This window comes from Bos indicus, chromosome 27, assembly GCF_029378745.1.
Source record: "Bos indicus isolate NIAB-ARS_2022 breed Sahiwal x Tharparkar chromosome 27, NIAB-ARS_B.indTharparkar_mat_pri_1.0, whole genome shotgun sequence".
Lineage (NCBI taxonomy): Eukaryota > Metazoa > Chordata > Mammalia > Artiodactyla > Bovidae > Bos > Bos indicus.
The window spans coordinates 34,136,880-34,149,588 of NC_091786.1; the positions used below are offsets into that span (position 1 = coordinate 34,136,880).

Here is a 12,709-nt window from a genome sequence, read left to right on the forward strand (position 1 = left end):
ACACAACATTGTAAAGCAACCATATACTCCAATAAACATTTTTTAGAAAATAAAGAATTGGGTTTGCTCAGAGTAGTAGTATTCCTGTATTAGTTTCCTAAGGGCTGTTGCAAAAGGTGGATTGCTTAGAGTAACAGAAATGTATTCTCCCACAGTCCTGAGAAGTCTGACATCAGGGTGTCGGCAAGGCCCTCCATGTACCCGTTGAAGGCTCAAGGGGAGAATACTTCCCTGCCCTTTCTAGCCCTCAGAGGCTTCCCTGGTTTGTCCTGCATCCCTCCACTTCTGCCTCCGTCACTGTGGGGCCTGCGTGTCTGTATGGCCCCTCCTCTTAGGAAGACGTGAGTCATTGCACTTAAGTGAAGTGAAGTGAAGTCGCTCAGTCGTGTCCGACTCTTTGTGACCCCATGGACTGTAGCCCACCAGGCTCCTCCATCCATGGAATTTTCTAGGCAAGAGTACTGGAGTGGGTTGCCATTTCCTTCTCCAGGGGATCTTCCCGACCCTTTGTACTTAGGACCCACCCTAAGCCAGCATCAGTTCAGTTCAGTTGCTCAGTCGTGTCCGCCTCTGCGACCCCATGGACTGCAGCACGCCAGGCCTCCCTGTCCATCACCAACTCCCAGAGTTCACTCAAACTCACGTCCATTGAGGTGGTGATGCCATCCAACCATCTCATCCTCTTTTGTCGCCTTCTCCTCCCACCCTCAATCTTTCCCAGCATCAGGGGCTTTTCAAATGAGTCAGCTCATAGGGAGACATTATTCAACTCACTACATTTTTTCGAAAGGGTTAAAAACTGGACAGTGAAATTATAGCATACTTTCCCCTATCACAGTTAGACTATTCCTCATAGTCTTGCCCTGCCTGTGGGAAGAGAGTCCTTGCAAATTTCATTTCCTGTTGCAAATGGAACCCTGTGGATCTCCTCCATCAGGGCACCCTTCACCAGAGAGGGGACGGGATGGTGGAAGAGGGGCCTGTTTCACTGGGATCTTGGGAGACAGACAAGCCAAGAGGATGTCCTTGTTTTCAAGACCTGGTACATGGTTATTGGTGAGTTTGTTCTCTGCAGGCTGATTCACTGTCAGGAAGTGTAAGCTGTTTTGGAGAGCCAGGCAATTGGTCAGAGGGAGCCGATGATGCAGGGGTGTGAGCAGTGATAACCAGCAGTTCTCTGGGTGGGCTGACGGGTCGAGAGGCAACACGACAACCAAGCTGCCAGGGGTCCTTTCCTGGCCGTCGTGAACTCTGAAAGGCTACTCCCCCCCTCCTTAGCTGGGTTTCAGGAATTCATTGGTAGTGGTTTTTAGCAGTGGCGATGACTTTTAACGAGCTTTTGTTTACCTCATATGTGAAATAGAGAAACAGATGCCTGGCTGGTAAAGTGGCCTGAGATGAGTAGTAATGCAGAAAGAGAGGAGTACTTCCTCCGCCTGGCACTGAGTAGAGGCCCAAAGCAACTGTTGTCTCAGAAGGAAAAGAGAGGGGGTGTTTCTGGCCTCATCTGGAGAGGTGGTGGGCAGAGGTCACCCTTCTTCCTGTCCTCTTTCTGGGGCCCCAGTTTTGATCACGATGGTCTTACTCCTTTGAATTAGATACATAGGGGTGTGGTCCTTCATTCCCATCCTTAGCAGGCAGAGTTAGTTCTCCTATGGCCCTGAGCTGTGAACTCCCCCCACCCCCCCCCCACCCCACTTCCTAGCTTACAGTAGTTTTTGAAAATTAATTAGGCTGCTCCAGGTCATGTATTGATGTGAGAGTTGGACTATAAAGAAAGCTGAGCGCTGAAAAATTGATGCTTTTGAACTATGGTGTTGGAGAGGATGCTTGAGAGTCCCTTGGACTGCAAGGAGATCCAACCAGTCCATCCTAAAGGAGATCAGTCCTGAGTATTCACTGGAAGGACTGATGATGAAGCTGAAACTCCAATACTTTGGCCACCTGATGCGAAGAACTGACTCATTGGAAAAGACTCCAGTGCTGGGAAAGATTGAAGGCAGGAGGAGAAGGGGACGACAGGATGAGATGGTTGGATGGCATCACCGACACAATGGACATGAATTTTAGTAAACTCTGGGAGTTGGTGATGGACAGGGAGGCCTGACATGCTTCAGTCCATGGGATCGCAAAGAGTTGGACATGACTGAGCGACTGAACTGACTGGGATCTTAGTTGCAGCATGTGGGATCTAGTTTCCTGACCAGGAATCGAATCCAGGCCCCCTGTATTGGGAGTGTGGAATCTTAGTCACTGGAGCACCAGGGAAGTCTTGCAATAGTGTTTTTGTTTTTCTTTTTTAAACTTTTTTTTTTTTTTTTACAGTTTTTAAAGGTTACTTTCCATTTAAATGATTACAAAGTATTGGCTATATTTCCCATGTTGTATAATATATCCTTGAGCTGTGAGCTCTTGAAAGATCTGGATTCTTAGGTCTTTCTAGCTTCCAAGGCTGTAGAAGAAGTGAAACAGGATGTTAGGTTTTCTTTTGGGGTCTGCAGTTACTTTCCTGGCAGATTCACATGGGGTCTTGGGGCCTTGTGAAGGACAGGCTTTGTGGTGTGGTGGGGACTGAACCAGCAGAGTTCAGGGACTTGGTCTCTGCTTAGATGTTAATATTCATCATGGCTTTGGGCAAATGATTGGACTGCTCTGGGCCTCTCTGGTGATGAAAGATTTTCCTATAAATGAGAAATGGACAAAGAGGAAGAAAAGTGGCAACATGAATGAGGATAAGTGACCTCGGGTTGGGAAGATGGTCAGGACTGGGACGAACTGAGGAATCTGTTCCCCATCCAAAGATTGAACTGCTGCTTTGCTGGAAAACAAGATTGTTTTGTATGAAATATTTCAGATTTTAATTGCAGGTTGAAAAACATACTGGATAGGACAGACGAGACACGGTCGGGGCAAGCCTGCCTTTGGACCACCAGCAACCTGTGGTCTCAAACGTGCCCTAAAAATTCTGTGACTCTCTGATCAGCTGGAGAGGATCAAAGATAAATCATTTTGCAGGAGGGCGATATTTGTAAGTGCTAGTACCGTTAATAAAAAGTTATTAAACCCCTGTGTCCAGTGGTTAAGAGTCCACCTGCCAATGCAGGAGATACAGGTTTGATCCCTGGTCCTGGAAGATCCCACGTGCCACAGGACAGCTAAGCCAGTGCGTCACAATTACTGAGCCCAAGCGCTGTAGCTTTTGAACCCGCATGTTGCAAATACTGAAGCCCACACACCTAGATCCCAAGCTTTGCAACACGAGAAGCCACCACAATTAGAAGCCCAAGCACCATAAGGAAGCATAGGCCTGGCTCACTGCAACTAGAGAAAGCCTATGCAACAGTGAAGACTCAGAACGGCCGAAAAAATATAAATTAATTAATTTTAAAAAAGTTTACTTAGAATATCTTAATTTAAAACTTTTGTATCTTTATTCGTATTTTAAGTGTTTGAATTTATATCCTCTCATCGTTTGATGACCATGATAACTCTATGACTGTGTCACTCATTTAGTGACAAGTCAGAGGTTACACCCCAAGCCCTGGGACATGCTCCCCAAGTCCTGTACCAGATGCCACAGGTGTCTCACCTACTGCCAAGCATCCTTTCTCCCGTCTTTATGTTCCTGGCTCCTTTTCATCCTCCAGGGCACTGTTTGAGCATCTCTTTCCCCTGGAGACTTACACCAACCGTGCCCACAATGCCAACCAGTCCCCTCCAGTAGTTGCCCTGCTGTCAGTCTCAGCTCCTCTTTATTGTCTTCAAGGCACTCACCACAATTTGTAATTATTCTGACTGTTAGTCTTGCTGTATGTTTGCGATCAGTCTCCCTCATCAGCATGGACATGGAGTGTGTCTGTGTTTGCTGGTTTATCTTTGGTCTCTAGCCAGGCAGGGGCTGACTCACTCAGAGTAGGTGCTCAGCGCATTTGTTGAGTAAGTGTGTGGCTGTGTGTGTGTGTGTGGTGGGAGTGGTTTGCTGAATTCCTCATATCCAGGTTTGGATGGATGGAAGGACATGGGGGGAAGGGGTATCTTACTATAACTTGGCACATTAACTTTCTTCTTCCTCCCCGCCTCCTTGGTCACCTCCCTGCTTTCTCTGGGCTTTCCTCCCCAGTTAACCACACTGTCGTTCTTCCCAGGTACCCAAAGCTGGGAACCTGCCCCTGACGACCGAAGTTCTCAAGAGCTTAGCAACTCCTCTGGCCTTAGAGAAGAAGCCACAGGTGGCCTACAAGACAGAGATCATCGGAGGGGTGGTGGTACACACACCCATCAACCAGGTGCTGGGGCCTGGGGCTGCCAGGCTGGGGCACGGGGGGTCCGGGGGTGTCCATGGTGTGTCAGTGACATGACAGGAGGGCAGGACCAAGGAGAGGGCAGGGGTGGGGGAGCTCGTATATGTGGGGTGATGGAGAATACAGACAGTGCAGAGACGAGGCCGCTGCATCTGAAGCTCTGTGGCCAGGATGGCTCTGCATCACCCACGAGGACTGGCACCTGTGAAGCCCGTGGGAAGCGGGGCCGAGGGTGGCTGGCAACAAGCTCACTGTGCCTCTGCCTCGTCTGGTTTGCTTTGGCAGCCCTTCCCTTTCTCCTGGGTCTGCCTGCCCTCCCCAGCCTTGCTCTGTGAAAGCACCCTGTACAGTGCCTGCCCAAGGCAAAAGTTTACTTTCTGGTTTATTTCTTATTTGACTGCCCTCGTGGGCCAAGAGGAAGAGGTGACTGGCCAGGGCTGCTGGGGAAGGCAGGTGGGGCCGTGTCAAGAGCAGGGAGGCGCTAACTCTGCCGTCCCCGTTTCCATGTAGAACGGCGGGGATGGGCAGGAAGTGGGTGAGCCCGGCTCCCACGCCATCCTTCGGAGGTCTCAGAGTTACATCCCCACGACCGGCTGCCGAGGTCCCACCGGGCCGCCCCTCATCAAAAGCGGCTACTGTGTGAAGCAAGGGAACGTGGTGAGTGTCCGCGAGGGGAACTGAAGGGGGTTCTGGGGATCCCCGGAGCCAGTGGGTGTGGGCGAGCCCTAGGGGAGGGCAGATTGCTGGGAGGAGGGTGGAGCCGGCCACGCCCACACCGGCCGATTCCTGGAGGGGCTCAAAGGAAATGAGCGCCCTGCTGTCAGAGGTGCTCCCAGGCGTTTCCGCAGAGGAAGAAATCCTTGGCTCCTCACCCCGGTCCCCCAAGCTGGGAGCCTGGCCTTTGCGGTTCCCAGGAGCTTAGGACCAGAATGCACCCCCGGGGCCTCTTCTAACATTCTGCTCTCTACCCTCTATTGCAGCGCAAGAGCTGGAAGCGGCGCTTCTTTGCGCTGGATGACTTTACCATCTGCTACTTCAAGTGTGAGCAGGTTTGTCGTGGCTCTGGGGCCCTCAGGAGACCGAGGGGGCTCACACACAGGTGTGTGTGTGTGTGTGTGTGTGTGTGTGTACGCGCGCATGTGTGTGAACAGAGATGTGGGCACACAGACTCATCTGTGTGCTGGGAGTGTGCGGCATCTTAGCTCCGTCCACCTGGTGTGGGCAGCTTTGCCATGAAATTAAAGTGGCCTTAATGAACTCCCTCCCTGTGTGTGCTGAGACCCGCAGAGCACCTTAGATTTTTTTTTTTTTCCCTCCTCTTTTGATTGTTTCGGGACCTTGTCTTGTTTGCAGCCTGGTTTCAGCCAGTCATGTCTGATGATAATGGCCGGCTGGTCCCAGCGTGGCCTTGGGCAGACAGCCTCATTCACTCTGTCTCCCCGTTTCCTCCCCCAGGACCGAGAACCACTTCGTACCATATTCCTCAAGGATGTTCTCAAGACCCACGAGTGTCTGGTCAAGTCTGGGTAATTGTCTCTGCTTCTTCTTCTCTGGTCAGAACCCCATATGCCATCTTAGCTCTCCCGTTACTCCCTGTCTGAGGCTCTGTTCCAGAGCCTTCCTTTAAGAGCAGGAGGACTTTGTCTCCCTGACATCTGTGGCTGCCTGTCTCCATCCAAGTGGTCACAGCTGCAAGATGGTGCACTGGGCCAACCTGCCCACTTCCCAGCCCTTTACTCTCACTGCTCAGATGAGCCTATGTAACACTGTTCTTATGGAGGAAAAGAAAGAATATGGAACAGAGGAGAGAGAGGTCCTTCTCAGGCGTCGGATGCTCATTGCCCAGGAGGACTGACCCTCGGGGGGAGGGGGGCACTGTACCCTTAGTAACTCACTTTTTAGCACATTTGCTCAGAGCCCTGTTTGTACCAGTGCCTCTGACCTGAATTGTTATGCCTTTTCTCTTCTCTTCCTTTTGACAAAATCCTTGATACCTTCTTTAAAAAAAAAAAAATTATTTATTTTTGGCCGTGCTGGGTCTTTATTGCTGTGTGGGCTTTTGTCTAGTCATGGCCAGCACGGGCTACTCTGTAGTTGTGGTGCACACACAGGCTTTTCATTCTGGTGGCTTCTGTTGTTGTGGCGCACAGGCTGTAGCACATGCAGGCTTCAGTAATTAGGCTCGTGGGCTCAGTAGTTCTGGTTCCTGGGCTCCAGAGCACAGGCTCAATCGTTACGGCTTAGTTGCTCCATGGCATGTGGGATCTTTCCAGATCAGGGGTTGTCTCCTACATTGGCAGGTGGATTCTTTACCACGGAGCCATCAGGGAGGTCCCCTGTTGTCTTCGTAACATAGGGCTGATTCACGGCAATGCTGTCGGGCAGGAAGAAGAAGTATTTTTTAAGCTGTTCCTCTTTCCTCCAGGAAATGGTTACCTTTCCAGGGCCACGGAGGGCAGGACGAATTTCGGACCTGGGGCCCATTCAGTGGCTCTCCCATATCCGGCACCCATACCGGTGCTCTTGGAGCCAAGCTTTAGAGACCCAGGGGCACCTGGGCTCCTGGCGGTCCTCGCTCGGCCCTCCGTCAGCAGTCTGCAGGGGCAGTTCGCTGTATCTCCCTCCCACGGACTGTGCGTGCAGAGCCAGGGTCACCAGGGGAGCTGTTGACGGCAGGCTGACTGTTCTCACATGAAGGCGTGGGAGGGTCTTGCATGAAAGCGAGGTGAGCTGTGGCCCACGGAAGTGGGGACTGTCGTGAGCCTTGCAAACAGCAGTTGCAGAGTTTAGAAGATAAGGAAAGTTCCCACCGACAGATTATCATTTGTGAGAGCAGCTACAGATGGAAGTTCCAGAAGTGTGGCTCCGGAGCTGACCGTGGGTGGAGGAGAGATGGGACTTGTTCCTGACCCCGGAGGCCTATGCAGGTCAACAGGCGGGCTCGGGTGGCTTAGAGAACCCAGATAATGTTGGGTCCTGAGAGCGCTTCACACTTCACCTGAGACGCTGACCGGCAGAGTCAGACTGAACTGTGGGAAAGAGAACTGAGAGACAGGCAGATCCCCGGGGAAGGAAGCTCCCAGACTCTGCAGGTTCCAGGCCTGTGAGACTAGGCTTCTCCCCAGCCCAGTCAAGGGGGTTCTGGGCACCTGGATAGTCAGTTAATGTTTGTTGAATTGAATTGAATTAAAAGGCTTCATAGGAGAAGGAAATGGCAACCCACTCCAGTATACTTGCCTGGAGAATCCCATGGACAGAGGAGCCTGGTGGGCTACAGTCCATGGGGTTGCAAAGAGTCGGACACGACTGAAGCAACTGAGCACAAAAGGCTTCATACAGCCTGAGAAATGAGAAATGGATGCAAAAAGGGTGGGGATTTCCTCCCAGTTTTGCTTTTTCCTCCCCAGCAGTTGATTACATGACTGTATGTACGTGCATGAATAGTTTGAAAGGTTAAACCACTTTAGCCAGAAGGAAGTGCCATCTCCTCTCAGATACTCAGAAAGGGACTACAATAGCTAATGACATGCATTTCAGATGAGCACCGTGTGACTTTCTCGTTGCACCAGATGCCGCGTATAACTTACAACTGATCTTTGTAGTGATAAGCTTGCTAGAGACGGGCTTCTGATTTCCATTGTACAGCTGGAGTGCAAAGGCTCACAAAGTTTTAGACATATGCCTGAAATACCATTTCCCAGTGGAGTCAGGATCAGGCCCTAAGTCTATCTGACCCCCCCACCCCCACCCCATAGCTGTCCCCTCTCCTGGGGGTCTTTAATCTCATGCTTCTCTTTTGCCCACATGCCCCTGTCACTGGCCACACATCTGCCATTTCCTTCGAGGCCCTGATTCCTAAAGCCAGCCCTGTCTGTGATCAGTCCTGTCTTTTCTTTCTTACATTAAAAAAAAAATTTTGGCCGTGCCGCTCGGCATGTGGGATCTTAGCTCCCGGACCAGGGATGGAATCCATATTCCCTGTACAGGAAGTGCAGTCTTAACCGCTGGACCGCCAGGGATGTCCACCTGCAGTTAGTCCTTTCTTGGAATCATTCTAACTCTTGGCATGTAACACACACTTCAGTGTTTGACTCTATAGTTTTGCTTTTTAATGTTCTTTTATAGGGAAGGAGGTAGATCTCCTGCTCCTGTATGTTCCCCCAGAGACTGGACACACCAGGCAGGCGTTTCACCCTGGAAATCATTTCGGCCATTTGGAGGCTTGTGGCTAAGCATCAACTACTTCTAGCCTTCTTCCTTGCAGAAGTCAGAGCCCTCTTACAAACCTCACCCCCAGTTTGAAGCATCTTTAAATGGTCCACACTCTCCTTCCCTTTCTCCTCTTTCGCATCTAGCCCCCTTCTGAGAGCAGGGATTTGGTGACGTGAATATGGTTGCTGTGCGGATGGAGAAAGGCTTTGGAAATGAGAGATTTGGGTCCCTTAGGAGAGGCCTGGTGGTGGAGTAATTAAGAGTGTAGACTCTGGAATCAGACCCAGATTCATATCCTGACTCTACCGTTTACTTACTTCGGTGCCGTGGACCAGTCACAGAACCTCTTTGAGCCCGGGTTTCCCCAGTGGGGAAAGTCTTACTGCCTCATTGAATGGTGGTGAAGATTGGATGAAATAGCGCATCTCAAAACACAAAGACAGGGATTTCCATGTGGTTCAGTGGTTAAGACTCTGCACCACCAATGCAGGGGGCATGAGTTTGATCCTGGTTGGGGAACTAAGGTCCCACATGCCATATGGCTCAGCCAAAAGGTTTTTTAAAAAGCACAAATAACAGATTGGGGGTTAACAGAGGTGGATGGTTGGGGGTAACCAAAATGGGTGGAGGGAGTTGAGTGGTACAAACCTCCAGTTATAAAATAAATAAGTCCTGGGGATGGAGTGTATAGCATGGTGACTGTGGTTAAGGGCACTGTATTTGAAAGTTGCTAAAAGAGTTGATATTAAAAGTTATCATCTTATCACAAGAAAACAAATTGTAACTATGTAGCGTGGTGAGTGTTGCCTAGACAGTGATCATTTGCTGCTGCTGCTAAGTCGCTTCAGTCGCATCCAACTCTGTGCGACCCCAAAGACAGCAGCCCACCAGGCCCCTCTGTCCATGGGATTTTCCAGGCAAGAGTACTGGAGTGGGGTGCCATTGCCTTCTCCGTGATCATTTGCATTATATCCAAATATTGAATCATGTTGTACACCGGAAACAAATTTACTGTTTTTTTTTCATGAATATACTGTTGTATGTCTGTTATCTCTCTATAATACATACAAATAAACATATGTATATAATATATATATTTAATGTAGATATAATGGATATTAACAGCTTGTGTATTTACATGGGTGTGTTTATATCTAGTAAGACTTTCATTACTTGACCCTAAAATAAAACCTCTCAAAACGGTACCTCTCACAAAACACTTGATACATCTTGGCCACTAAAGAAACACAACTGTAGGCCGTGTCGGGGTGTGGTGCATATGAAGCAGGAGGTCTTAGAAGCAAAGGAGCTGTGTCTTGTGCGAACTGATGGTGGTGTGTATTGGGGAGGGGGTGTCCATGGGGATGGTTAAACCACTGGAGATCCTCCAGGGAGTGAAGCTGAAGGAAACAGGGCAATGCTTTCTGAGGCAGGGGCTGCAGGAGGAAGGGCCTGTGAACCCCCTTTTTACGGTAGGCGGCACAGGTACCCGTCTTAGCTTGAATCAGGTCCCTGGTGGGTGACCAGCATACCTGATAACGTCTTTCCCTCTCTCTGTCTAGCGATCTGCTGATGAGGGACAACCTGTTTGAAATAATAACCAGCTCCAGGACCTTCTACGTGCAGGTAAAAAGCTCCTCCCCCATCCCAAGAAGTCGGGGACTTTCCTTCTCTGTGGAGCGTGTACTTGCAGGCCTACCTTTCCCTTTGCTTTCTCTTTTATTTTGTTCGAAGTTTCTCGGCGGTAAATTTAGGCCCCTGGTAGTCAGTCAGTCCGGGTCCCATTTCATTCTAAACAGGATGTTTGCCCCAAGCTTCCCAACCATAAAATAATAAGAGTGGCCCGAGCCATCTCACTGGGGACTGTGAGCTTGTACCAGCTGCTCTCGGCTCCCAGGCGCCAGCTAAGCAGAGAAAAGGAGAACTGGTCAGTGGTTTCACTTCTCCCTTGGAGGGTATTTATAAGCCCCGGCTGTGTGGACGGCGCTGCGTGCGGAAGGACCAAAGCACAGAGGGCCCTGTGCGGGGACCAGGTGCATAGCCAGCTGCACAGAGAAAGCCACTGTGTGGGCGCCGCCGTTCAGCTCTCAGAAGCGTCTCCCCTCCACCCACGGCTTTGGAGTTCTCCCAGCTCCTCCTCAGATCATGGGAGCTGGAAAGGCAGATTTCCAGCCTCTAGCACGGCCTAGACTTTCAAGCCCTAGTCCCCACCCCGGCCCGCCTAGCGGTCAGTCCACAGACGGCATGTCCCCTGACTCCCCCGCCTTGCGATGATGCTGCCTTTCTAGTGCCAAGGCTGCTGTGGGGTGTGTTGGTTGAAATTTGGGGCCTCCCCGCACAGCGTTTCTTAGGGCTTCCTGCATGCTCCCCACTAAATGCCCTCCCTTTTACGAGGTCGCCTCTCAGCCATTTCGTGAGCAGCTGCGCCCTCCGAACGGGTCCCCCTGGCTGAGCCCAGCAGACCTGCTGACAGCCGGAGGCATCTGTGGGTTCCATTCATTCAGATGAACACCCGGGAAGAGCCCTGGAAAGTGCTGGGGCCTTCAAGCAGCCTCCGTGCTGTTCGGGGCCAAAGTCTGAGCTGTAGGTACAACAAGAACTTCCAGTTCCTGGATTTGACAGATATCTGTAGGTTCTTCTCAGAGTGCAGAGCGTTGCCTCGACCTGGGGACCCAACATTCAACAGAGCAGATCCTGAACCAGAGAGGGAGACAGTCAAGAAAACCAGCAATTAGAACAGTGTGATGAGGTGGGGGTCGGCGTGCTGGGGAGGTGAACACAGGTGACCTCTTAGGGCAGTGTAACTATTCCCGGGTGGTGCTAGTGGTAAAGAACACCCGTCTGCCAATGAAAGAGACATGAGAGACAGGGGTTCGATCCCTGGGTCAGGAAGATCCCTGGAGGAGGGCATGGAAACCCACTCCAGTATTCTTGCCTGGAGAATCCCCATGGACAGAGGAGCTTGGCAGGCTACAGTCCATAGGGGTCACAAAGAGTTGGCTGTGACTGAAGCGACTTAGCACGCAGGCAATAGTTCTGTGTGATACTGTAGTGGCAGATGTGTGAAATCGAATTTTACAGCAGAGTATTAACTTTTAATATATGCAAATTAAAAAAATAATTTAGATGGTTGGATGATCCCAGTATGGCATGCAGAATATGACCAAAGAACCTATGTGTGTTAATTAAGCAACCTCACTCATGGAGGTGGTGGCGGGGGGGTGGGCAGTGGGGGTGGGAAGAAAGTGTGAGAAGGGCTGCCTTTAGAGTAAGTAGTGGTTGCTATGGGAACTCCTAAGAAGGGTACCTCCCCTAGTCTCAGGGAATTAAGGGAAGTTCCTGAAGGAAGATGGAGGAAAAGTGGCCCAGAGAGTTGTTCAGTTGCTGTCATGTCTGACTCTCTGTGACCCCATGGACTGCAGCATGCCAGGCTTCCCTGTCCTCCACTATCTCCTGGAGTCTGCTCGAGTTCCATGTCCATTGAGTCGGTGAAGGTATCTAATCATCTTATCCTCTGTCATCCCCTTCTCCTCCTGCCCTCAATCTTTCCCAGCATCAGAGTCTTTTCTAATGAGTTGGCTGTTCGCATCAGGTGGCCAAAGTATTGGCCCAGGGAGAGGGAACAGCAAGCAGCATGTGAAAAAAAAAAGCCTAGAGGTGAAAGAGGCTCAGGTGCTGGAAAGCTGATATAGAGGGTCCTTGTTAAAAAGCTGTATTTTATCCTGGAGGTTAGGCCCTTGGAGGTTAAGCTGGGGCAGTGACCCAGTCAGATCTGCCTCTTAAAAATCCCATTTGCACAATGGTGTAAGTTTCAGAGCCTTGTTCTCCTCATCTGTAAAGGGGAGATGATAGTCCTTGATCCTGGCCACTTCAACAGGACCCTGGACCCTGGCAATGAATGTCCTGGTTGGTGTGGTATAGTGGCTTGGCAGTGTAGGAGACAGATAAGAAAAGGGTGAGACAGGAGCCAGCAGAGCAGTTGGGAGGCTATTGTCATGGTTTCAGTGCGGGATAAGGAAGCCTGATATCGGATGGGTGAAGAAGAGTGGAAAAATTTGAAGAGTCCTTTCCAGGACTTTAAAGTTGATTGGATGTGGGATGAAGGGAGAGACGGGAGGTGAAGACCCTGAGGCTGGAGCCTCAGGGCGACTGATGGCAGCCGTCACCGCGGAGGACGGACACACGGAAGGAGGGGC

At 50.7% G+C, this 12,709-nt stretch overlaps 1 protein-coding gene across 5 annotated transcripts in view; it reads left to right on the forward strand.

Moving 5' to 3' along the window:
* PLEKHA2 (pleckstrin homology domain containing A2) overlaps positions 1-12,709 on the forward strand; it is an 80,542-nt gene that overhangs the window by 59,738 nt on the left and 8,095 nt on the right. For all 5 annotated transcript variants that reach the window (XM_070781453.1, XM_070781450.1, XM_070781452.1 and 2 more), the window contains 5 exons: positions 4,146-4,286; positions 4,812-4,958; positions 5,282-5,350; positions 5,757-5,827; positions 10,076-10,139. In XM_070781453.1, coding sequence (XP_070637554.1) covers positions 4,146-4,286; positions 4,812-4,958; positions 5,282-5,350; positions 5,757-5,827; positions 10,076-10,139 — 492 coding nt within the window. The remainder of the gene's footprint in view (positions 1-4,145; positions 4,287-4,811; positions 4,959-5,281; positions 5,351-5,756; positions 5,828-10,075; positions 10,140-12,709) is intronic.